Below are 27140 nucleotides of genomic sequence, written 5' to 3'. Positions count from 1 at the left end.
TCCATAGTGAGTAAATGCTAAATCTTTAATTTGCCTCATTCTTTGTGTGAACAACCTGATAATTTATATAGGTAAAAAAGAATATTGTCCTGAAGTAACTGGAGAGTATTATATGAGCACTGAATATACAAAAGCATAGGTGGTTAGAGACATAAGGAACCTCCAAAATTATTTAGTTCAGCACTCCTTCCCTTGTTCCTTGCATTCTAGAAATGAAGAAAGTTGAGGGGAAGGGAGCAGTGTCTGATAACTTATTCAGGGTCACATATTGGCTCTGAGTACAGCTATCTTGCCATTAAACCAAGGATTATTTGTAATAAAAGTCATCTTTTACATTTATACTAAAATTGGTGGGGCAGGGTGGGAGAGAGATTTTAATGGGTCTGGAAATCATGTTAGCTAAATGCAATTTTCACTAAATTCTAGATTTTATAATTAAATTATAAATAAAAACCTTTTGGTCATTGTTAAATTTGTGAAAGATATTTAAATTTATATTACACTTATTAAAAAGATAGAGGCAAGGATTTCAGATTATTCCAAATCTGCTGCGACTTCTATTGAAAGTTTGTAGAAGACCTTTATGTCAAATTCAATGATCACCTCATGCTAACTTTTAAATAATATGTCATATTTAATAGATTAGGAATCTAGAGAAATGAATTAGTTCTTTTTGGCCCTGGGGGAAGAACTAAGAGTACTAGGTAAAAATGATCAAGAGGCAAATTTAGGCTTGATATAAGGAAAACCTTCCTAAAAGTGGGCTGCTCATGAGCTAATAGAAGACTTAATTGGAAGTCTTCAAGCCAATATCTGTATGACCATTGTTATGTTATAATAGAAATTCTTCATTCAGGCATGATTTTGGAGTAGATGTTTAGTGAGGCCACCCCAGTTCTGAGATTCTCTAAGATTCAAATATATAATGACCTATCCAAAGAACCTGACCCTAATCTCATTCATATGGTCCCAGATCACCATGTGTTCTTCCCATGATAGGAAGACTGGTTTTGTTCATTTGTCTCCCAGACTTTGTCATTAAGGACAACACTATCCAGATACAGTGGGAGAGAAATCACGAGGATACCAGTGCACATTAGGATGGATTGACCTAAATTTTATGGTCATGTTTTGAAGTCTATTCAAATCCTGGTTGGGGCTGGGGAACACCAATGATATTGTTTTAGGGATGGGTTTTTTTGTGTGTTTGTTTTTTAGCAAGGCAAGACTCATCCATTCTGTTCATTTATCTGCTACTATTAATGTTAATAAATGCAAATCACATATTTTAAAACCATCCTCTTTCCTTTTCCCTTCCTTCCAAATAACTTTTCAGTTCTAAAACTGAGCAGACCTCATGAGATCCCTGCCTCTCTCTGCCTGTGTTTCTCTCCCAGGCTGGAATGTTCAATCCATCCCATTTATCTCCTCAACATCTACAAATCTCACCTCCTCCATGAAGCCCTCTCTGACCACTCAGGTCCCAATTGGCTTCTGCCAATCCATCCTTCAACCATCTCTTGCACTTTTCACCTGTACACCTTCCCTTATATAATCTTTTATATAGCTCTGTCATTGCTTGTCATGTTTCTGCCCAATCTCCCAACCAGACTGTAAGCTCCTAGAAGACTAAGTCTTATATTTCTCTTTTTGACTGATCTCAAATTCTTTTTAGAGCCTCCAGAGGTGTTAAGTCCCAATATGGATATTCCATTACCCAACTTTCCCAACTGTTTGTCAGATCAGGTATGAAATTATTCTTGTAAGTATCAACTCTTCATCTGGTAGATGAGTACAACAATAGACGAGGGAGAGTTTTCTAGACAGAACTTGAATGGAGTTATATGTGTGGGCATTTAATAAGCTCTTCCATTTAATTCCATTTAACAAACATTTACCAAGAACCTGCTAGATGCAAGGCACTAGGGATGTGAAGATACACATGACATAGCTTAGGCTGAGATAAATGCAGAGAAGAAATCCAAAGTGTTGCTCAAAATTTGGGTTGACTCTCACTGGGAAGGTCAGAGAAGGCTTCATAGAAGAGGTGATGATTGAGTGAGGCCTTGAAGAAAAAGACTTCAACAGGTAGTAAAGCTAAGGCTCACCCCAGCAGAAGCAAAGGCACAGAGAGCACAATGAAAGCAAGGGAAGGGAGGAGTCTAGCTTAGCTGCAGGGAGTGCAGGCTGGAATCAGGAGGACCTGAATTCACATCCAGCGTCAGATACTCACTAGCTGTGTTACCTTGGTTGAGTCACTTAACTTCTGTTTGCCTTAATCCACTGGAGAAGGAAATGCCAAACCACTCCAGAATCTTTGTCAAGAAACTCCCATAGACAGCATGGCCCATGGGGTCATGAAGAGTCGGACACAATTGAATAACTGAACAGCAGTAACAGAGTAGGAATACATCACTTGTCAAGGACCTCAAGCACAGAAATAGGAGGTTATATTTTATTCAAAGCAATGTTAAAAAAAAAAGAAAAAAGTCAATATTTTTGGATAGAGGGATGGTGTGATCAAAGTGTATTCTCTTGTGATTCCTACCAATAATGACTTCTAGCAACTGAAAAAAAGCCCTTATAGGTTACAGAGTACTTTCCCTATGGTAAGGTAGGCAGTGCAAATATCATAGACCCAGTTTTACTGAGGAGGTGATTAAGACTGCATCAGATTGCCTGAAGTAACACAGGGATAGATTGACTCTTCTATCTCCCGAATCCTGATTCCAGTTCTGGGGGTTCTTTTCTCTGCACTGTGCTATGTAAGAGGCTCCTTTGGGCAGCAATATGAAAGGCAGATGGAAGAGGAGTAAGTAGACAGGAAGCAGATAGCCAGGCTAGGAGATGATTACAGTCTTGGCAAGAGATAAGGAGGGCCTGAACTAAGGCAGTTACAATAGGAATGGAAAGCGAGGAGGGAGATATGAATTATCAAAATAGACTTAGGACCTGATGATGTTGAGAGGGGGAGGGGTGAGGTTGGATGAAGAGTTAAAGTCCAAGGATCTAAGTCTAGGTTATAGGCAGAGAGAATGATCATGCCATCAGCAGAAAGATAGTATGGAAATGTAGAGTCTGCATGCAGATCCAAGCAGACTATTTACTCTTTTTTTATGTTTTGTTTCTTCTTTCTCATGGTTCCTCCCATTCATTCTAATTCTTCTGTTCAACATAACTAATGTGAAAATATGTTTAATAAGAATGTATAGGTAGAACCCATATCAGATTGCATACCACCTTGGGGAGGGAAACAGAGAAAATTTCAAATTTATGGAAGTGAATGTTGAAAACTAAAAATTAATTAATTTTAAAAATAAATATAGTTATGGAGAAGAACACATTTAGAGAGAGGGTTGAGTTTTAGATATGTTGAGTTTGAGGTCATGGTGGGAAATCTAGATGTTGCTAACCCAACAAGCCTCTGGAAATATGGAATGGGAGCTCTACGCAGAGATGTGGGAAATAGAGAGATTTGGAACTGATTGCATAAAGGTGCTAAATGAAGTCATGGAAGGAGATAAGCCCAATGGTGGATGTGTGTGTCCTTTTGCAGCTGACTGTGGGTACCTCTGAGGTCCCAAAGGTGCTAAGTGGTGATTCCTGTTTCTCTAACAAACAGGAAGAATGCCCTTTTCTTGGGTTTCTCACACATACCAGGGTAGTGAAGGGTTTGACATCACCATCTGGTACACCTTTTTTTCCTTCCATAAGTTCTCTATTCCTGTTTTAAACACTCACACACATACACACACACACATTTCCTAGGATCATAAATCTAGAGAGGTCATCTAGTCCAACCCCCTTATTTTACACAGAAACTGAGCAGTTTCCAGGGCCAGAGAAGTTCAGAGACTTTTCCAAGTTCACATATAAATATTCAGGGGCAGGGTTAGTATATAAACTGAGGAATGTGCCAATCCAGCATTCTTTCAATGAACTCTTCTTGGGCATCTAAAAGACAAAGTTTTCTCCAGTCTCTCCTATGCATTAGCGTTTTTAATGTGCTCTTGGTTTTGCAGGAAGCTGAAGTTTACTGCAGACCATGGTACGCAGGTTCCTGTGATCGAAAATCGGCAGAGGCTGCATTATACAAATCCAACAAGGTGTGTTTTTTAATCCCAAAATTTATGTATAGTCTACCATTGCCATTTCTTTAATGTAACACCCTGTGCATTTTCACTGACTGTGCCATCTCTGGTTCACTGACCATCTTGTGGAATGGCTTTCCTCAAGTCCCCGCTAAAATCTCACCTTTCATACTCCCCCTTTATGTTAGTGTTTTCCATCTAAGATTACCTCCAAATTTATATATATAATTTTGATTTATATATATATACATACATACACACATACACCTGTATATATGTGTATTGTGTGCATGTGTGCACATGTAGGACATATATGTATATATGTACATACACAATACACCTATATGTGTATGCATGTACATATAGATGTGTGTGTGTATGTGTCATGCATAGTTGTTTGCATGTTGCCTCCCACAGTAGACTGGGAGTTCCTTGAGGGTAGGGGCTGTTTCTGCCTTTCTTTGTATCCCCAGCATTTAGCCCAGTCTGGCACAGAGCACAGCAACCATTCTTGTTGTTGTGAGGAGACTTTGGCTTAGTTCCTATATATGACTTATTCAAGGTCACACAGCAGCTCAGGGGTCAGGGTAAGAGCCAGACTCAGGCCTCCTACCTCCATGGTCAGTGATCTTTCTCCCATGCCCCACTCTTTCTCTAGAAAAGTCATGTCAAGAGCCTAGAAGTAGATGCTAACTGAAACAACTTCGCTCTAAGATACAAGAGATGGTGAGCTGGGCTTGGCATCAGCAAGTTGTAGTCAGTACCATTTAGATGTAACAAGTTACCCCAAACTCAACGTTCTCAAAACCAAAGGGAGCTTCTTCTCCCAGAACTTGCTGCTTGCTGCAATTTCTTTTACTTCTGTGCATGGCATGACCACTCTGTCTGTCAGTGCATGGGCCTGTGACTTTGGACTTCACACTTCTGTCTGTCTCACCTGGCCCAATTCCAGTGCTTACCAGCTGCTTGATCACTGGCCAGTCACCTAGCTTTGTTTCCATGTCCTCACATGTAAAATGGAGTCCCCCACCTCAAATGAGAACTATACATAAAGAGATCTATAAACTGGAAAGCCCTGTGTAATCCATTATTATTTGATTCACATTTTCTCTGCTTCTGTGGTATAAGAATGACTTTCCCCTCAGAATAGTAACTGTCACCAGTAGGGTGAATGAAGAGCATTCATACGTCTGTTGTGGGGCTGTTTTCTCTGTCTCTGTTCCTCACCCACACCGTCTCTCCCTCTGTTCCTTCTTCAGCTTTGCTCTTCTGAGTATCTTTCTCCTCCTTCCCATCTCTCTGTGTTTATCCATAGGCTTAGTTACCTTCAGACGAGATGAGGTAAGGGACATGAGAGGTCCTGAATACCACGGGGGTGGGAAATCACATCCATTTTGGGGAGAGTACTCAAAGAAGAGGCATCATCAGAACGGGGCTTTCAAGAATGAGGAGATGGATTCCAATAGCTAGAAGCAAAAATGGGCTTTCAAAACAAAAGGGAAGGCATGAACATAGGCACAGAGGGAGGAAAATGTAGAGCATTTGGAAAAACAAAGAGCAGCTTGATTTGCCTGGAATATAGGTTGCTTAGAGTCAACAAGCATTTATTAAGCACTTACTAGTGGGGTCACTAGGTAGCACCATAATGCATAGTGGCAAGCCTGAGTCAGGAAGACTTATCTTCCTGGGTTCAAATTAGCTGTGTGACCTTGGGCAAGTCACTTAACCCTATTTGCCTCAATTTCCTCATCTGTAAAATGAACTGGAGAAGGAAATGACAAACCACTGCAGTATCTTTGTCAAGAAAACCCCAAATGGGGTCACAAAGAGTGGGACAGGACTGAACAATAAAACAGGATGTTCCAGCAAAGTGCTGGGGACACAAAGAAAGACTAAAAGAAAATCTCTCCAGCTGAACAGAAGAGACTATATGCAAACAGCTATGTACAAATAAGGTATAGAGGAAAACTGGAGATAAGCCCACTGGAGGGGAGCACAGTGGGAGTTAAAGCCAGAAAGACAGATTGGGGTCAGAACATAGAGAGCTTTGAATGCCGAGTGAAGGGAAGGAGTTTGGACTTCATTCCGTAAGCCATTGAAAGCCATTTAAAGTTTTTGAGTAGGGAAGTGAGATAATCAGAGCTGTACTTTTAGATTACTCTGGTAGGGAGGGGTTGACTGTAGTCAAGGCAGGAGACCAGGATGGACTGTATAGGATGCAGATGAGACCAAAAAAAAAAAAAAAACCCATGGAAATAGTTTCCTTTACCTCTGTTCTATTTAATTCCTCTAGCCTGTTCTCTTGTTCCACCTTATATAAAATTTTATCCATTCCTGGTAATGGATAGGTGCTGATACCAGAGAGCAGTTGCTTCCTCTGTTCTCATATACTTTCTAATATTCTGTTGTTTCATATTTCACCACATCCTATTTAAGTGAAACATGTCCACTCAGAAGTTTCTTCAGGCTTTACTTATGAACCAGAATGCCTCATCCTCAGAGCATTCAGTGCTGTTTCTAGACCCTGAGAAAGGAAGAGGAGGGAACAGAGACTTCTGTAGACCAGAGGCAGATGGTAGCAGTTTGACTAGAGCTCTACATCTTGAATTCTGATAGGTCTTCTTCCCCTTTTTGGTAATGAGGATTCCTAGGAGAAATGGGGGCAAGAATGAGAAAGCACACAGAAGAGGTATCCATCTGGCCTACCCCTACTCTAAGGTTTCAAGGTTTCATTCTTTGTAAAAAGAGACTAGAAATCATTTTGAGGCAATATAATGCCTGGCTGATTTTTACAAAATGTTTTTTTTTTAAATAAATTATATTGACTTTATGTTACAGGAAATGAAAATTTTAAGACATCTTTTTAAAAATATTTAGAGACAATATTAATACATTCTTTCATGCATGTTTACTATTCCTATAACCAAATTGTTCTATTTACTTCCATCAGTTTATAACACCGTGGTACCATGGAAAGATAATAAAAGGTAGAACCAGAAGTTCTAGAGTAAAACCCACCTCCAGAACTTCACTATGTGAATAGCCTTAGAAAAGTCATTCCCTCTTTCTACATCTTAGTCTCCCTCTCTGTAAACTGAGGGAGTGACCAAATGACCTCTAGGTTCTCTTTAGTTACAATGACAATAGCTTCCATTTCATTAGGACTTTAAGATCTGAAAAGCACATGTGTGTGTGTGTGTGTATGTGTGTGTGTGTGTGTGTGTGTGTGTAGCCATTTGATATATGATTCTAGGCCCCTCCAGTTTCACTTTGTATTCAACTGATACCAAATATAGGGACCTGTGACTTCATTAGGATTGATATTTTTTATTTCATTAGTATTCTCAGATGAGGAAATATCCTCTACCAATGTCCTAAAAGGATGCCCAGGACACTCAGTTTAAATCATATTTGCCCAGGGTTGCGTAGCTAGTATATACAAGAGGGGAGGCTTTCACCCAAGTCTTCCTAAATTCAAGGCCACCTCTCTATCCATTATACCACACTGGAATGCTGTTGAAAATGGTAGACCATAAATTCTCATAATTTTTCACATTTCAATAGTGTTTTACAATTTACAAATTATATCCACACACCTAATTTTATTTGACCCTCACAATGACCATGTGAGGTAGGGATGGGAGCAGCAGCATCCCCAATTTATAGATAAGGAAACAGAGGTTAAGTGACTAGCTCCAGGTCACACAGTCAGCAGCAGAAAGCATACTACACTTGGAATTAAAGGACCTAGATTCAGTTTCTATCCCGGGCACTTATTAGCTATGTGATACTGGTAGTTATACCATCCCTCTGGGCTTCAGTTTCTTTATTTGTAAAATGAAGGGGTTGGACTAGAATTCCAAAGTCTTTTTCAGCCCCCAAATTTGTGATCCTAATTGAAAGAGCCAAAATTGGAAACCAGGTTTCCTGAGCAGTCCAGTGCCCTTCCCAATGGAAAGATATCCAAAGGTCATGAATACTTTTCTTTAGTTATCCTTAAAGGTGATTTTCTATTTCCCACAGCAATACTAACCATAATGTTTTTTTTTTTATTTTCTTCTATAACTAGGATGGATCTTTTCTTATAAGGAAAAGTTCGGGTCACAACTCCAAGCAGCCATATACATTAGTTGTATTCTATAACAGAAGGGTTTATAACATCCCTGTGCGATATATTGAATCAACAAAACAATATGCTTTGGGAAGTAAGAAAAATGGTGAAGAGGTGAGTAATTCCTTCCGTTCAACTCAACTGCGCTGCAGTTTAGCCCTGTATAAGGTGCTCTAGGGTATATCAAAGAAGTAAACATAGGCACTGTTCAAGTCCTGCCCCAGACCTCAGGAGAGTTACAGTCTTGTCCTGGAAACAACTTAGATATGACATAATTAGAGAACCAAAGGACGATATTCTTGTGCTACAGATTCTATTGGCAGTCAGGAACAAGAGACATAAAGGCCAAGGTCAGACTAGGACAAGGGTGATGATGAAGTTCATTCAAGTCAGGGATATAATTCTGGACCAGAAACACAAAATTCAAGATCCAAATTCCAAAAAGCTAATTAGGCAAGGCAAGAAATTGAATTACCAGGACAAGGTTGGAAACACAGAGCTCAAGTTCTCAGAGCCTGTGCAGAAATACTGAAGGTCTTTTTGCCAAACTGGTGTCAGGAAGGGAACAACTGGAGGGCCTAAACACAGGGTCAAAACTGTCTTAATTCCTTTGCAATCTGGACAAAGTGTTAAAGCTTCATTCCTATTTGCTTATCTAATCTGCTTTCTCACCGAAAGATCACCACAGACTTGGAACACTAAGAAAAAAATGCATGGAGGAGCCAGAATGTGATCTGAAGGGTGTTAGATAAAATTTATATGGACATAAAGTTGTGGTCATTTGTTGCTTCTGCTGAGACACTACCAGGGACCAAGAGCTCGCTACTTTTCAAAGTAGCTCATTTCCTGCTAGGTAGTTCTAAGTAACAAAATGTTTTTCCATATGTTAATCTGAAAGCTTTCTTCAAGTAACTTCCATCCACTGGTTGTGATTTTGCCTTCTGGATCAACAGTCCCAGTAAATATGCCTTTCCCTTTATGTGATCAGACGTCAAACAAATGAAGGCAGCTAGTCTGCATGTGATATAATGTAATTCCTTCAAAATTTCATCATAGAAATTATAAAAGTAATTTTGCAGTTCATCAGACTTTCACCAAATCTCAGCTCCTTCTAAGGACATTGCCAGTTTGGCCATGAGATGACCTTGTGAACTCATCTCTACTTCTACAGCATTTCCTTAGCTTGACCACTAGATGGCATAAGTGCCCTTGACATGTTAGATCTAGAAAATTTAGTGACCATGGACTCCATTTCACATTGTCCATTTCTTTTTGAAAAAGTCCCAGAGAAATGAATCACAGAATCTCAAAGTGGACATGGTCCTGAGGTGCTTTCTAACCCACCCCTTAGCAGAACAAGACTCCTTTTTCTACAGTATCCTCTACAATTGGTCATCCATCCTAGTCCTGAGGGGCGATCCACTGCTCCTTGAGGCAGCTCCCTCTTCCAATCTGAGATAGTACCAATCATTAGGAAGCTTTTCTTAAAGGGCTTGTATCTGCCTCATTGCAGTTTCTGCCCCTTGTTCTTAGTTCTATCATCTGGGTACAAATCCAGCCCCCTTTCCACATGGCAGTCTTGAAAGCAACTTGGCTATCAGGTTTCCCCTAAGTCTCTTCTAATCCAGTCTAAATATTTCCATTCAACTGTCCATGGTCCTGGAGGTCTTGCAAGGAGTGCTCAGAATGCTACATCTGACTCATTCCCACTCCTTCAGGCTCTCATTTATTTCATCTGGTAGCATTCTAAATGAAAAGCGTTTTGAAACTCTTGTAGTTCTTGGTAAATCTTAAGGAAATTCAGAAAAAAACCTCTTTTCTGGTAAACCAATCCACTTTATTGCTGAAATTTATATAACTTTGGGAAGGAAATACTTTTATAACATAACAAGTCATAGCAAGGTTTTTAAAAATGCTATTTATTAAGCCCATGATCTTCAGGAGGATCTCAGGTTTCTATCTGTCTGAGCTTTCAGGAGACCCATGTGTACCATGTTCCTCTTTGCTCCTTCTCTCCTCTCTCTCCAGCTTTGTTCTAGACATCTCTTCAGGCTCTTCTCTCTCTCTCTGGGAGTTGCTTTTGAATGTTTTATATATATATATGAATGTTTTATTTATACACACACACACACACACCCCAGCTATGATCTTGTTCTTTGAGAAGAGTGGCTGGGGGCTTCTATTGTCCTCTAACTTTAGCTCCAAACTGTAAAGGTAAATAGGTAGAAATCAAAGGGTAAAATGGACTTATTACCTTTTTTTTTTTTTAAAGTGATTCCAGACTAACCAACTGAAGGCTATGTAAATGTAATGTGGGCTGTGTAATCAGTCAGGAGTTGTAAACATTTCTGGAAGACTGAGTCTCTCTCCAGTCTGACTCTGAAGACCTGTCACTTACCTGGGAACCTTCTTTAAGGCTCTTAAATAACAGCCATATCACATCTAGATTGTGACATGGGCCCCTTTACTGTTCCTCCCACAAGACACACCGTCTCCAGACATCAAGCATTTTCACTAGCTGTCCCCTATGCCTAGAATGCTCTTCCTCCTTCATCTAGGCTTCCTAGCTTTCCCTCATGGCAAAGCTAAAATCCTATCTTCTTCAAGAAGCCTTTTCCCAATTCCCCTTAATGCTAGTGTCTTCTCTCTGAGATTATCCCCAATTTATCCTGTGTAGGACTTGTTTGGATATAATTATTTGCCTACTGTCTCCTCCACTAGACTAGGAGATACTTGAGAAAAGGCCTGTTTTTGTTCCTTTTTTGTATCTCCAAAGTTTTTCACAGTACCTGGCACATAGTAGGCGCTTAAATGCTAGCTGACTGACTCACTGAATGAACAAGTCTTACTCCCAGTAAGGCACTATGCTAGGAACATGGCTTCTTTCTCCAGCCTATCTAATCTGCAAGTATAATAGAGATATTTATTGTTCCCTACCTTCTGGGACACTTTGTGGTCTAATTCAATGAAATATCAAGTAGAAATCATAAAATCAAAGAATGTTAGAACTATGGAAAGAAACTTAATGGTCACCTAGTCCAACCACACAGATGAGGAAGCCAAAGTCCAGAGAGATAAAGTGAATTCTCAGAAGTCACACATTAAGACAGCTGAAGAGTTGAGACTAAAATCCAAGTCCTCCAGTTTGTAGGCAAGTGATCTTTTTAGAAGAAATTCATAAGGATAGTACTTGTGTTGGAACAAGAGTTCACTTGTACAAGTTGCTGTAAAAGAGACGGGGCTTGGACTGGGTTCTCATACAGAATTCAAGTTTAGCTTTAATGTGTCTCTGTTTTCTTCCTCCAGCACTTTAACAGCGTGGCTGATATAATAAAGAATCACCAACATACACCTCTGGTTCTTATCGACAGTCAGAACAACACCAAAGATTCCACTAGACTGAAATATGCTGTTAAAGTTTCATAGGAAGCAAGAAGTGAAACAAGATTAGTATAGTTGCCTCAGATGTCCCCAATTCCCCACTTTTTTAGTGACATGAGAAACATTCTCAAGGCCACTCTTGGATCACAGCTCATGCACCATGGACTGAGGCAGTTGGCACAGAAGACACCATTCCTTTAGAAGGAGATCATGGAGATTGTGCTGTCTGTCATTTCTGAAGATAATGCTGTTATTTACAGCGAGGTTGAGATGTTATCACCATTGTTGTAATAGACTCCAAACTAGACTGCAAGAAGCAGTTAGACAATGAGTATTTTCAATCATTCCATTATAAATTCTCTTCTACTGATCTGTTTTCAGCAGAAGAAAACAAAACCATGTAGCAAACAAGGTTGCTAAGAACTGAGGCTGGGAAGAAAGCACTAAAACTTACATGGCTGAGACATCCCGGGCATCTTTTCTCAAACCCTGACAATCAATTCTTGATTAAACTTTTAATGTAAAAGAAAAAAAGATTAAAATGTTATGATATGTTCTAGACCATATATAGCAGTCATGCATGATTGGGCAGTTGCTATCACCTGTCAACACTCAGTTCCTCCCACAGGGCATGCAGGACCATAGTGTGGATGTACCTGAATCATGGGGTCAGCTTTCTAAGAAATCATTGTTCACTTCAGGGTTGGCTTGGGGTTGTTTTACTCATTAAAGAGATAGTCATTCCTCATGCATGTGTCTATTGCTGGACCCAAAAGCAGGATGAATGAAACAGCAAGTTCACAGCAAACCTTCTCCTAGAGATATGATTAGTTCCCCAGTAAGGGGGTGAGGAGGGGTTGTGACAATCAAAATTGGACAGTGATTATTTAGAAACTGGCAACTCACCACTGAAAATAACTATCTTTTAATAAGATGTCTTAATTTTCATACATTTTCCTGCTATGGTTAATGCCTATTGACTTTGCTCTAAATATTATTAACATGTTTCTGAATTTTTGAGCATCCTTGGTGTAATCCAGCAGAGAGGTTCACCAGGTAAGGAAATTCTTGGTTTAAAGTTTTTTAAGCAAAGTCCTTTCCTAATGTGAATTACGAATCCTCTCCTTCCCAATCAACCATCTACCCCACACCAATCATTTCAGTTTTCTAAGTAAGGTTGTTTCTATGCAGTAAAATCTCATTAAGTCTGAATCTGTGACAACCTGACCTGGACCACTAAAGTTTGTCTTTTCACTGTCGATAACAAAAGGGTCTTATTAATAAAGATTAATAATGGCAGCAAAGTCGATTGGCCCTCGGTTTCTAACTGATAGACTTGGGAGTCACAAAGACTAAATTAAAATCCTGTCTTAGTCATTAGCTATATGACCTTGGGTAAACTAACATCTTTGGGCCTCGTTTTCCTCATCTGTATAATGAATTTGGATTTGATGACTTCTAAGGTCCCTTCCAGGTCTAACTCCTAGGACATGAACCTTCAACCTACTGAAAGATCTGGCTCTCCAGAGATTAAAAAGAGATCTCCCTTGATCTTCCCCCGCCTCTGTACCTTAGACATTTTAGAGCAGTGGTGTCACTCAAATAGAAATGGGGGTCATCAATCTGCACATAAGGATCTCTGCAGGCTGTATATTGATATAATTTTAAAATGCAATGTTATCTGTTTTGTCATAGTTTTATTTAAATATTTCCCAATTCCATTTTAATCTAATTCTGAGACATTCGGTGGGTCCTGTGTTTAACACTTTTGTCCTGGAGTATTGGCCCCACCAAAGCAGGTGGGAGCCTGGGAAAATCTTCAGTTTGTCTTCGTCAAAAAAATTGTACAAGCTGGGGTTTGGGATCTTGCTGGGCTGCTCGGACAGGCTACTAAAGAGGGAAATGGGAGTCAAACTGGTTCCAGCACCAGAGAAGTAAAGTCTGTGCCCCAAATCTAGTTCCTCTATCTACTTAAAAGTATCGCGGGATGTCTCAGATCTACACCAATGTCACAGCCAAGATGCAAAGGCCTTTAGTTTTCACCTCAATTAGCTGCAATAGAACTTTGTTTCTAATTTTAGAAGTTGGCTGGGGGGTGTAGGGTGTGGGAGCGGGTTAGGGGACAAAAGAGCTGCTGGCTACCAAGTATCTAGAGATTAATGTAAAGATTTCTGGGGTTCACTTAGGTTTGAAGATCCCCTACACTAAAGGCAAGAGATTACCGTTTTAAAAAATTGTTATACATGTGGTTTATGTGTATAGCTGTTCCAATAGAAAGAAATGTTAGGATGGGAAGGGAAAAGAATTAAATAAATATGATGTAGTGTGAAATAAAGAAATTAAATTCCTCTGGAATGTTACTTCTTTACAACACATGAATCAAGCAAGTTTTAAGTGCTTAAAATGTGACAGCCATTGAGCAGGGCACTAAGGAGAAAGAAAAAAATAAATAAACAGTCCCTGCCTTCCCTCATTAGAGCCAAATGGGCAACATGGAGGCAGCGTTCGTATAACTGGCCCTGAAGTCAGAGGACTAGGGTTCAAATCCCACCAGACACTTATTAACCAACCTTGGGCAATCACTTCAGTGTATCTGGTCTGGATTGGATTGGATCGACTAGATTGCCTCTGAGATCCCTTCCCATTCTAATCATCTATCTTATGAATCTGTGTGTACAGGCATGTGTGGGGAGAGACGCCATTAGCTAGAGAAGGCAAGGAGAGTATATTTTTGAAGGTAACAGGAACGGTAAGGCCAGTTTAAGCTGCAGACCACATGAAGGGATAAGGCTGGAGCCTTTGCTGTGAAGGGCTGAAAAAGACAAGTAGAAAGGATTGCATTTGATTTAGGGTGGAGTCAAGTTGAACTTCCACTTTAGAAAAATCACTTCGGCAGCAGTATGGAGGATGAATTGGAAAGGGAAGGCTTGAGACTAGTTAGGAGGCTACAATAGTAATCTGAGAGGGGAGAAGACCCAGAACCAAGGTGGTAGCACTGTGAGTAAAGAGACAGAGATGTGTGAGAACACCACGGGTCTCATGAGGCACCTGCATTTATCTAGGGAGATGGTGTCTTCCATTTTTAAACATTACAGGAAAATAGGCTTTCCACAGTAGTTTTCTGTTGTTAAACCATATTTAGCATGCATTTTTCCAAAGATTTTTCTTCAAATTAGTCATTACTTCTTTATAATTACCCTCATACAAATGGAAACCCTTTTCATACTTCTCAGCATTTGAGTTGTGCTATGAATCTCTCCCTAGCAATCCACTTATTTCCTCAAATACATGGAGCCATCTTCAGTAAGGGCCACCCTCACAGACCCAGCTGCTTTCTTCCCTCTACCTGCAGAGTATGTGATGCCAGCTGTATATAGGGTATACATAATTATAGAGGGCGCAGTTCCCCAGAATCATTTTGTCTTTTGCTGTGCTATCCTCAGTGCACCAAGATACTTCCTAACTGCATCTGCAATAACAAAATGGCAGCATATTCTAGTGAATAGTGAGCAAAGGAGGCAACAAAAGGGGAAATAATCTTACATTCATGTAACTCTTCAGTTTACAAAGGATTTTCACATACATCATTTATCTGTTGAAATGCTACCTGTTGAGGTCCAATTCAAATATCTGTTCCTCCATGGTTTCCCTTGATTCCCAACCCCCTGCCAGAAATTCTTTTGGATATTTTTATTCACAGCACGTTATTATGCTTATGTCTACAAATATCAGATTTATCCTATAATTATTTCTACCACTGGAGTGAGGTGGCATCAAGCAGCCCTGGTATCAAACACTGCCCCAAAGAACTTGCAACGTAATTGGGAAAAGTTTAACAAAAATACAACATAATGTTCATTAGCAGTTTTCCAAGTCACTGGGCACAGCCATAGGGATGCTTCTATTTTGAGTTTGATTCTACTGGTGCAGTGGATAGAAGCGCAGCTCCAGAAAGATGATTCCAGTTCCACCTCTGACCCAAGCTAGCTTTGAGGTTATGGTCCAGTCTGTGTCACCCCTCAGCATTCCAGACAACTCTGGGACTTCACATTGAAGACAACCTGCTGGTCTGCATTAGTAAATGGAACTTTCGCATAAGGATTTTCCTACACTGATTAAACCATAAGGGCTCTTAATCTGGGGTCCACAGACCAAGAGATCCAAGAACTTGGACGGGAGACTAGTATCTTGATTTTCACTGTCATCTAGCTGAAAATTACCATGTCCTTCAATTGTAAATATAGACTATTTTTAAGGAGTCCATGACATCCACAAAAAAGGGTCTAGAGCAAGAGAGGGAAAAACGGTCAACTCAGGCAAAGGCAAAAACTATCTCGAAGAGTTGTTTCCTCAGGACCAAAGTGCATTTATTATATATAACAGGAGCTTAATAAACATTTGTTTTAGTACAAATGATGTCATTTAATGCCCACCAGCCCTTTCTGTTCTCCAATCTTCCTTCACCTCTTATCTTACTCTTTTCCCTTTTCAAAATCACAGCTTTAGTTACTTCCAAATCTGGCTGTTGTAGACTTCTAAGGCTTTTGGTTCAGTGAATATAGATTACTATAGTTTTTAGACTCTCAGAGGCTAAGTTTCATAAAATAGCCCCAAATTAAAAACCCTTGGGGCAGCTAGGTGAATAGAGCACCAGCCCTGGAGTCAGGAGGACCTGAGTTGAAATATTACATCAGACCCTTGACACCTACTAGCTGTGTGACCTTGAGCAAGTCACTTAAGCCCAATTGCATCGCCACCTCCCTCCAAGAAAAAACTCCAGTGAATTTATAAAGGTTTGAGACTTTTGTGACCAAATTCTTTCTTGAGGTAAATGTGTTCTAGAAATAAAATGAATTATTTTTTAAAAAGTGTTTTCCTCTACTAGGGAAAAAAAATCACATGTAGAATGTTTTAATTCACTGGAAAACATGCAAACACTTTAATAAACTAGAATAAAATTATTTTTATACGATGCTGCTTTGTTACATTTGTAGAACTTTTTAACCTTAATGTTAAAAAGGATGTATGGAGACTCTAGAAAAACCAGTCATACTTTCCATATTTCTTAATTAAAAAACATGACTTAAACAAATATCAAAATTAATTTTATTTTTTTTTGAAGAAAATAGTTATGTTCCGAAATTCAGGGTATTTAATAAATAAACAGAGATAAGAAAAATCCATTTCACCAACAGTTTTACTGGAGTGATTCATCACTTCTCAAATACCAGTTTTAGTGCAAGGAAACAATGACACCAACAATTACAAAACAAAAACCAATCTACTTAGCTGCCATGGGCATGTAGTCCTGTTCTCCATTGTGAAGAAACCAGTAGAATGTAAGCTCTTCCAAGTCAAGAACTGTTTCATTTTCATATCTCCAGTGTTTAGTACCATAATATAAGTATATGCATGTTGAATTGGGGTAAAACCATTTGGGGTAAAACCATTTAGGCTTCTTCCAGAAGCCTGACCACTTAGCTGAGAATAGGTTCTGTTGAAATCTCTAAAATGCCATAAGCCCAAGTGGATGCCAAGGTCTTTTGCCTAAAAGTACCAAATTCTTTAGGGATATGAGGATCATTATCCCAAGGTAAATCAAATCTAGAAAGGAAGATTTCCTGCTGTTGAGTTCTTAATTAAAATAATCCATATGCAGGAAAGTTTTTCTGCATTGTGTGTGTGTGGGGGGGGGGGGGGCATACACATTCACATTATCTATTTTATACACACATATATAGCTCTATCTTCATCTGAAAGTTTCTTACCTCCCTTTTTATTTCAACTCATTTCAAAAAGTCCTAAAAATTCCAGTTCTCTTAATAAGTGTTGTCAAATTATAGTTGTTCCATCCTAACACAACCTGTAAAACCCAATTATTTGCCATCTGCCCAAATCCTACTCTCTTCCTCAATTACATTTTAGTGGGAGTGAAAACAGAAGACATTCACTGGAAAATTAAATGATTTTTTAGAGCTGGAAGGCACCTTAAAGACAATGAACTTCAACTCCCTCCTTTTACATAAAACTGAGGCCTAGAGACAATGATCAATGTCACACAGCTAGTGGCAGAGTTATGGTAAAATCCTTAGTAGTGCTGACTCCCACACTCAGTTTAGCCTAATTGTACTACAACAAGGAAATTCCTCCCTACCCTGGTGTGAATGGAATTTACTCTTCATTCACTTTTTTTCTCTATCTTGTACCTGTTTATGCATAGCAGTTTTATTTTGCAGTCTTAGCATATCACAGTACTGCACACAATTTGGGGCTTAAAAATGTTTTGATAATTTGAGAATTTATGAGCATGAATTATTACATCATATTATGACAAAACCATCAGACTTTAAAAAAACTGTTCTATGTTTAAATTGTTACAAAGGAGGTTTTTTTAAAAATGGGGATGGAAAAAAGCCAAAATGCTTCTGAGGCTCATTCATTGAACATCAAAAGATGTATGAGGAGTTAGTAACTGTTGACAAAAATACAAATTCTTCTAACTTGAAGATTGTCCTGAAAGTGTGACTGTACCTGCTTCAGTCTGAGCCACAAGGTGAGCAAAAAGGACAAAAGGGGACTTTCTGCTTCAATTGTGAAGGAAAGCTCCAAAAAGATTTGCCAGTGAGAGTAATAATCCCAGACACAGTAATAGCTGAGCTCCCAAGCACAAATGGCCCCATTAGGCTAAAGATGTTTCCCACCCAAAAGGACAAATCTTTAAGACACTTGTCTGAGCAAAGAAACTTCTGACACGGGAGGGAGTCAGGGCAGTTTCCAACTTTGGCCAGGGAAGACAACCTAGAGCAGAAGAGCACCGACATGACAGATTTCTTAGATCTCACAACTTTTTATATTTATTATCACTTTCTTAAGCATTTAAGAAATTTATACAGATTTTAACAGTGACCAACTGAAGAAAAGGAATGTTAACTGGGCTGTGCTTTTACCTCTCCAATTATCTATCACTGGAATAATCCCAAGATTAATCACTTTGGTGGCAGCTAATGGAATGGTAAGCATATTGCCTAGCCTATTAAGTAACAGGAGCTTTACAAAGTTTGCCCTAGCAAAATAACCCTAGCAAATGGAGGTAAAGTCACATACCACTCTGAGATAAATTTCTAATCTTTAGAATAAATCATACTTTATTATGTATAGGGTACTGACATAGAAGATTTTAAAAACTAAGTCTTTAAAAATGCACAACATTAAGTTGTCATTAGATATTAATACAGTAGACTAAGACTGTTGTGTAAACACAATTTAAGATAAATTTAATATTAAAGAGAAAGTCATTACAGAAATTAGCAATGCTTACCATTCTTGAATTAACACCATTACGCATTATGGATATATATTATATGTTTCCAATTGATTCCATTCTTAGGCTCAATTTAATAAACACAATTGTAACGTTTTATTTATATGAAAAATACTTCACTAAGAAAGTAGACAAACTGCACAGAAATAGTACAAGTGTCATGTGCATAGCAAGATAGCTTAAAGCATCTACATATGGCTTTCTTTAAAATAAACCTCTTGGGGAAATGGCCCATTTTGGACCTTTTGTTACAATTGATATATATGTAAACTGTTTTCACATCTTTTAGGCACTTGCTAACAATAGTGTTCATATCCCTGAAAAACAAATGTACAAAAAAAATTTAATAAAACTAAAATTAAAACCAAGAAAATAATGCTGGTAAAAGCTCTGTGTGTGTGTGTGTGTGTGTGTGTGTGTGTGTGTGTGTGTATTAAAGTTTACAACCAGTTTTATTAGTGCATGCCCAGAACTAAAAACATACTTTTTAGGCCAAAAAATTTCTGTGCAGGGTTTATAGCAAATAAGCCATATACAAAAATATGTACACGTCTAAAATCTTAATTATGTACAGAAGAGAAGCCCTGAAGATTTATTCCAATCAATAAAAATATATAATACTTAGAGTAACCATGTAACAAAAAAACCTTAGATCATGTAATTTTATAGTACAAATGAGCTCCATTATACAAAGACCCAATAAAAGTCAAACCACATTTATAAAGCAGAAATTTTGTCTGATTCTTCTGTGCAGCAACATCATTTTAAGTCTGTTCATATTGAGGCATCCACTAGAGAGCTGTCCTGAGTTCTGCCACTGATTAAAGTTCTGTTCCTGCTGTCTTTCTCTACCTCCCTGACATCAATTGGCTGTTTTGCTTTGGATTTTCAGTCCACTAAATATTATGAAAGCCACTTCCACTGAAGGCATGTGTGAAAGATGTGGAATGATGTTTTGTTAGTCATGGAAATGGGGCCATTTTTTTCCCAGAGCTTTGAGATTACCAGATTGTTGCTGTGTGTATATTTTTTTTTTTTAATCAAGTAGAAAAACCAATTTTCCCTGAGAAGTGCCTACTTGTAGATTTTACATCCAGAAGAAAAACAGAATGGCAGAGGGCATCTAAATCAGGCAAGTAAAAAAGCTCCCTGGACACTCTGGAAAATGCATTTATCTAAAGAAATCTGCCACCAGCTCTGCAACAAGATTCTCTAAAGTTGGCCTAAAAAAGTCATTTCCTTGTTTCTGTTCCAGCCTTCCTATACAGCCCAATACTGGCCTTTAAATCATCAACCTCTAAAGGTAGTATCAACCTTCACCCATTACAGGGCACATCTCAGTAATGTAAACCTTAAAAGGAAAAGAAATTAGTGATTTGCTTTACTTATCTATTCAGAGATATCTTTTCTACAAAAGTGAGGTACTCAGTGGTATGCTAATTGCAATGAGTTAACTGTAAGTCAAATATACTATCCAACCTATTTCCTTCAGAGGGATCATAGATTGGAACTGAAAAGGACCTTAGGGGTCATGATCAGTTCCACTCTCATTATACAAATGAGCAACCTGAAGTCCGCAGTGACTTGCCCAAAGTCACACAGACATAAAATGGCAGCAGAGCTGACATTGGAGAATAGGATCTCTGACTCCAAATCAGTGCTAAACTGGCCCACGCTGCCTAGAGGATTATACTCCTCTCTATGCCTCTCTATGCTGAATAATATGAACTGAGGATAAACATCCTGGAAAGGAAACCAGGAAGAGAAATTTTAGCTTCTTGGTGGGAGGCTGGTGCCATACTTAGAGGGTAAATACTTACCAGATTTTACAGGACTGGTAACAGCCAAAGCAGTGTGTGTTGATGGAGATGCCAACCTCCACTGTAATACACATTCCCAAATAATTTTTCAACATAACTTACTGAGGAAAAAGATTTACTTTTCAAAATTTTTCCTGTTAACCTAACTTTCCAGGACATATTCTTGAAAAAAAAAAAGCCCAACACAAAACAAAGTACATCTGTGCTATAATTTTTAAATGCATGCATGTTACGGTTGCATTTTCAAATGCCGCAATTCTGTTTTTCCATTAAAATATAACCAGCTTGAAAAACAACATTTAAAAGCTTAACTTCTGGTACTACACTGAAATAGAAAACATCTGCATATCGTATTTTGATTCATTCTTAAAATAATTTTATTTTTTAATAATCAAGGTAAATTATTCTAACATATGCCAATCCCGAGTAGCTTCCATTAAATGTCGCTGTCCATGACCCACCCAAGCATCCTGATTGTCAAAAATTCTACCACAATACCAGCAGTTAAACTTTGCCTTCAGAGTATTATCAGAGGTAGTTTTCACAATCTGATAATTATTTTTGCTTGTCTTTTTAAGCGTTAATTTTAACACAAATCTTTCTTTCACAGGTTTAAGTACTTTATGCCTCTTGGCAGAAAAGTCAACAGTAATTGCTTTAGAAATGTTACAATATGCTGGTTCCAAAAGCGCCTGAATTGTTCTTTTTGACAATGAAACCTTGAGTACATGCCCTTTAAACTTAGCAATAGTTTTCATTACATTTACCACTTCTGGAGCATCTGCATCAGGATGGTTTAAAACCACAACTGGCTGATTTCTTCTAGGGCATTTTACAAGCTGTGTAGAACTGAAAGGGAAAAGTCGCAAAGTCCTAACTATATGCTTAGGAAACCTTGGTCTGTAAAGGTCAAATGTGTTGCGAAAATCTTCAGATTTAGTTTTTCTTTTACTCTTCCTATGCAACATTACTTTCTTTCTAGGCCATTCCTGGAAATTCCCTCTCCATTTTGGTCCAAAGTTCCTGTTTTTATATGTAATCATAGGTTCAGAAGTTTTATGTCTTATGTGAGTTTTTATTTTTGAAATCTGTCTTCTGGTAGACTTTCTATTACTGAAGCCGCTCCTAAATGAACAATCAGTTTGACACCTTAATAGCTGTGTCTCTGGTTGGTTGGTGGTACATCCTGTCCCTTGAGTAGGTACAGGGCATATTGTTGTAGAGGTTGCGATAGTTGCAGTTGCTGGCATCAATCTATCTGTTAAGAGTAAGGCATCACTAGAAGAGACTGGTTGCTTCTCCTTTGCTATGGAAGTTTGATGAGGCTGTATGATATCTAACTGTAATGAAGACTTAGGACTATTTACTGACTGGCTGTTATCAAAAGCAGGGTTCTTAATAATTTTCAGCAGTATTTTTTGCTGTGTTGCTCCAGTTTTCTTTGGTTGATGATTTTGAAGATTGTAAGTGCTACTCTGTGATAAATCAGATGGCCCTACTTGTGACTTATTGGGAGCAATACATCTTAGGAGAACTGCCTGCCGGCCATCAGGCAACAGTGCATAAAGAGACTGTTTCTGCTGCGTATCAGTTGGCTGTTTTACTGAACCCAAAGTACGTGATATAGTGCCTTGACATCCAGGCTGTAGATTTTGAGAAGAAATTCTATTGAATGAAGACTCTACTGGGTTTCTAATAATATATGATCCTTTAAACGGCACACTATTTTCTGAACTAACTGTCATTTCAGGCCTACTATCAAACGTGGAGGGGCAAATTATACTTGCTGGATTATCCTTTTTCAATTCTGCCCTTACAGGTATTCTGTCATGCTCCTTAGCTGCAGCTCCACCAAAAACTTGAGAACTCTCACCTGTGATGTTGGTAACACTTCCAAGCACTCCATTACTTATCCTTAGAATCATTCCAGGTTTCTTGTTTAAAAGGAGAGATGAAGGTACACCTTGAGTCATATAAATACCTGGTGGATTAGTTGATGAAAGACTTCTTCCTGAAACAAGCTGTAATCCAGATTTGCTAGCAAGATGCAAAGGTAAAATAAACCCTTTTGGAGATGACTGAACTAAAATTGTTTTTTTTGGTTCAGGATTTATTGGTGGGCTCTGAACATGAAAAGAACCTAGGCCATTAGAATTTTCTGGAGTAGCTTGTATTTTGTCTTTTACAAGCTGCTGAGTTATTCCATCAGAGTGAGTTTTAACTAATGTGCCAACACTAGCAATTCTGGGTATTTTCTCAAAGTCTCCCAAATCATTTGGTGTTGACAGTACTTGTTTTTCTTTCCCACAATCTATTTCCATATTTGTTGTACAGTTGCTGGCACCGAGATCTTTTGTATGTACACCAAAATCCATATTACTAGATAAAATGGGTAAAGTGCATGGACCTTCTGAACCTTTACAACATTCAGTTATGTTGCTCTTTTCCTCATTTTTCAAAAATGGCTCATCATGAAGTTGTGCTCTTTTACTTGGCATCATATCAGAGTCTTTTTCCACACTTGATTTTTCATTCAACACATCTTGTAATAACTGGTTTTCTTCAGGTGACAAAAAATCAGAAGCCTGTTCACTCTGTAGTGAGAAAACAGATGTGATTTTAGGCATTGTGAATGAATCAGAAGATGAGACATCCTCCCAATCTGATTTCTCAGCTACATTTTCTAAGTCTTGATTTATATTAGTATGAAGATTCGGTGTATCAATATTTTGTACTGTTTCTAACATTTCTCTGTCAACTTCACATTGGTTTTTCAAAGATTCAAAAGTATCTTTAGTGTTTAAAGAGCAACAAGTTTGACAAATCTTTGATGGAGATGTTTGATGGAGATTTGGATTTGTTTTCTTCCCCACTGATGACAAGTCTGATTCACTTCTCAAACTATACTGGTGTATAGCTGTTTTGCTTGATGAAGAGTCTTCAGAGTTTTTATGTGCTGTCACTGAAACACTGCATGAGTTATCGAAAATGTCCATTTTTGAGTAATTATGAAAAGGTAATGATCCTTGATTAAAGGATGGCACATAGCTGAGATCATTAATACTGCTGTTATTCAACATTCCACTATGTTGTGCTTTTGATTCAACAGAACTTACTTCAACAGATTCCAAGTTAGCTGCATTCTTAACTGTGGCACACAATACCTGAGGATGACTTTGAGTAACACAACTTGCCCATGCTCCAACATTATTACTTATTCTAACTTTAGTGGTCAAATTCAAAGGAGCTGCAGTCAATTCTGAATTTGCTGATAAGTGAGGTGTACTTTTCTCAGCACCTACTGTCTGAGATTTATTCCTAGCTTGAGCCAAGGCAGCTTTTTCTTTTTCTGATGTTGCAATTCCTGAAAACAGAGGAGTAGAAAATGATAATGAATTAGATGTGTTAGTGCAAACTGTGTTATTTAAATCAGATGTATGCAGTGTAGCACCTGTAGATAATCCAGTGGTTTCAGCTGTATGATGCTGCAAATCAGTAGTGTTGTCCTTTGTTATATCTGGCTGTAGACCTGGAGAACATGAATTCAATTTATTGGTAGGCAACAATTTAATAACTATGTGTTGTTTTCCGTCTACCATCTTGAACCCCATGAACTTAGCACTGTAGTTGGCAGGAACTGATATTTTATTATTTTTCATCATCAGCACTGTGGGTCCTTGTATAGCATTCTTTAAAACTCCAAAACTAGAACTTGATCCCTCTTCAGGTCTACTACACTGACCGGTAGGTAAGAGGTTTCTTGTTTCTGATTCTGACTCATCTTGCTTCTGAGTTTGCTTTTCAATATGTACAATTTCATCCTTATCTTCATTCAAATGCTCCCCTACATTATTCTGTTCTTCAGACTTAATCTGAATTTTATTAATATTTTTAAGCACCTGTGTGTTTTTTTCTACATAGTTGTCATTTCCACTGTTCTCTTTCTTCTGTCTCCAAAGTGTTTTTCTTGATGTTCCTATTTTGTATCGTCTTAATATTAGCTTTAGTCCAGCTGTAGTCTTTACTATCCTGTTTTCACATTTTTCCTTTTCCAGTTTATCTTTTGCATATAATTGATCTTTGTGCAAAGCTATAACATGTTTTAGAAGTTGGTCCTTCCCAGCAGCACTATAGTTACAATATTGACAACTGAAGGGAAAAGTAGTGGAATGAACAAAGAGATGCTGCTGAAACTCTCCTTTGGTGAAACTTATATGATGACATTTACTACATTTATAGTGAATCTCATTATGTCTGTGAATATGCTGAACAAATGTGCCAACATCCTTGGTAGAGAACTTGCATTTTTCACATTGAAAATTACCATTAACACAATGTTTAATTGAAAAATGCTTTGTTAAGTCTAATAAAGAATACACATTCTCATCATTACAAACGTCACATTTTACTAAAGTGCTTCGGTGGATAAGTCTGTGTTGTTTAAATGACTGAAAGTCATTTGCAGAAAAACTGCACATTTCACAAGGATATAAAGGTAACTCTCCACAGTGCAAAAGCTGAAAATGTTTCTGCAAATCATTCGGGCTATATCGAACATTGTCTCTACATTTTGTACAGCTGAAATTAAGTATTTTTGCAGACATTTTCATTCCTTCTTCTTCATATCCTATATTGGGTTTATGCCACAAATTACACTCCTCTATACAGTTTAAAGGACTTTCTTCTACTTTCTCTTTGCCAACAGATTTTCTGGCAGTTTGTGGTTTACTCTCAAATAATTGTCTATATATGTCAACTTCATGAGTCAGCAGGGCTTCATCTGGAATACTTATCTTGGGTAAATCGACTTTCACATTTTTCAGTTCAAAAGGAAAATTATCTTCTAAAATTCTTGGTTCTTCTGACTCTACAGCATCAATAACTATTATATCTTCCACATCATAATCTTTTTCTAAAGTAGTTGGTTTTTCATCACAACAAAAATGCTTCTGTTCAGATGGCATGATTTGAAAAACTGATCCTGGTGTCCTCTATTCAGCAAATTCTTGAAGTCATATGCAGAAAACTAGAATACTGTGCTGAGACATCTTCAAAACTCCAGAATTTTCCCCACTTTAACTTACCTAAAATTAAAGAAAGAACTGAAATTATCATCATTAAATATATATGAACTTTGTATTTTAAAACAGTACAAAGTAGATATTTTTTAATAAAATACCTAGGAAAATTACTGAGTCCAACTCTTTCATTTTAAAACTGAAGAAACTATAGCCAAGTAAAGGATAAGGTTTCTAATTTTCACTAATCTGCAATTAACTAATCTGACCTCTAAGATTCCTTTACACTCTGAAGATCTTATGATTTGTTAAGTTGCTACTTCAAAAATTTTTAATAAAACTTTTTTTAAAATTCAGCAAAATAGCCACAGGAAAAGGTAAGTCATGATTATGGAAATGTGGATTATCCATTCAACCCAAGAACTAACTTCCATAGCTTCTGAATTATCTGTTTCCAGAATAGGAACACTTAAGGAAACAAAGGAAGTCACACCAGAATTTTGTTCTTTTTGGTGGATGACAATTCATAACTGTGATTTCATCAATTCAAGGGACTCACAATATGGGAAATCCCCCCACTGGCAGAAAGCAGAAACTCATCAATAATTTATAGTATTTACATAGAATTTGATCGTACCACTAAAAGATTAAGTTATTTTACCCATGATCACACAGCTGGTATGTGTAGTTTTCCTTAATTCCAAGGCCATTCCCTCAATCCACTATACCAGGGAAGGGCCTTGAGGCCAACATGTGGCCTTCTAGGTCCTTGGGTGCAGCCTTTAGACTGTGCCCTAGTGTTACCCTTTAGACTGTGCCCAAGTGTTACAGGAAAATCCTTTTATCAAGGGGATCTGTTCTATGAAGCTTGGATTCAGTCAAACGGTCGCACTTGAGGACCTAGAGGGTCACATGTGGGAATGTGTTAGTTTGGGGCAGGGTTGGGGGTGGGGTGGTAAGAAGAGAAAAGACTGGGAGAGAGAAGCAAGTTAAGCCAAACACATAGGAAGATGAAAACCTACCTGAACTTATTATCCATGATTAAAATATTTCCATTCCATCATATTCTCTCATCCAATGAGTCTGAACAGCTGTCATTATTCAAGCCCCATTCTCTATCTACCATTGACTACTCCCTTATTCCAATTTCCCCCTTCAATCTAAACCCCCTACCTCTCCAAAGTCCCACTCTAAAACCTCCATGTCCATTCCGTAAGTAACAAACTTGTTTTTATTCTGAACATTTTTTTCCTCACTACTTTATAAGCATTTATACCTCAGAAACTAGTAAACCAGGGCTTGACTCACTGTTTTATGGATTATCCAGACTTAACAAAATAAGGGTAGAAACGTTATAACTGAAAACCGCATGTGGCATTCTTTTTATTTTTGGTTTTC

The 27140-nt window shown here is 38.1% G+C and overlaps 2 protein-coding genes across 5 annotated transcripts in view; one reads left to right on the top strand and one right to left on the bottom strand.

The window, feature by feature from the left end:
* The window catches only part of BLNK (B cell linker), a 93535-nt gene extending 79604 nt beyond the window's left edge, over positions 1-13931 (top strand). Inside the window, exons 16-19 of the mRNA XM_072626427.1 lie at positions 1676-1746; positions 4023-4106; positions 8161-8316; positions 11509-13931. Of these exons, the coding sequence (XP_072482528.1) occupies positions 1676-1746; positions 4023-4106; positions 8161-8316; positions 11509-11628 (431 nt within the window). The 3' untranslated portion in view covers positions 11629-13931. The remainder of the gene's footprint in view (positions 1-1675; positions 1747-4022; positions 4107-8160; positions 8317-11508) is intronic.
* Positions 13932-16666: 2735 nt separating this feature from the next.
* The window catches only part of ZNF518A (zinc finger protein 518A), a 43537-nt gene continuing 33063 nt past the window's right edge, over positions 16667-27140 (bottom strand). For 3 of the 4 annotated variants that reach the window (XM_072626390.1, XM_072626407.1, XM_072626401.1), the window contains exon 3: positions 16667-25808. In XM_072626390.1, the coding sequence (XP_072482491.1) occupies positions 21126-25688 (4563 nt within the window). In that variant the 5' untranslated portion in view covers positions 25689-25808 and the 3' untranslated portion in view covers positions 16667-21125. The remainder of the gene's footprint in view (positions 25809-27140) is intronic. The other variant, XM_072626416.1, reaches the window with a different exon arrangement.

This window comes from Notamacropus eugenii, chromosome 1, assembly GCF_028372415.1.
Source record: "Notamacropus eugenii isolate mMacEug1 chromosome 1, mMacEug1.pri_v2, whole genome shotgun sequence".
NCBI lineage: Eukaryota > Metazoa > Chordata > Mammalia > Diprotodontia > Macropodidae > Notamacropus > Notamacropus eugenii.
The sequence above is the reverse complement of the archived record's forward strand: the minus strand, read 5'-3'. Positions and strand labels throughout refer to the sequence as shown.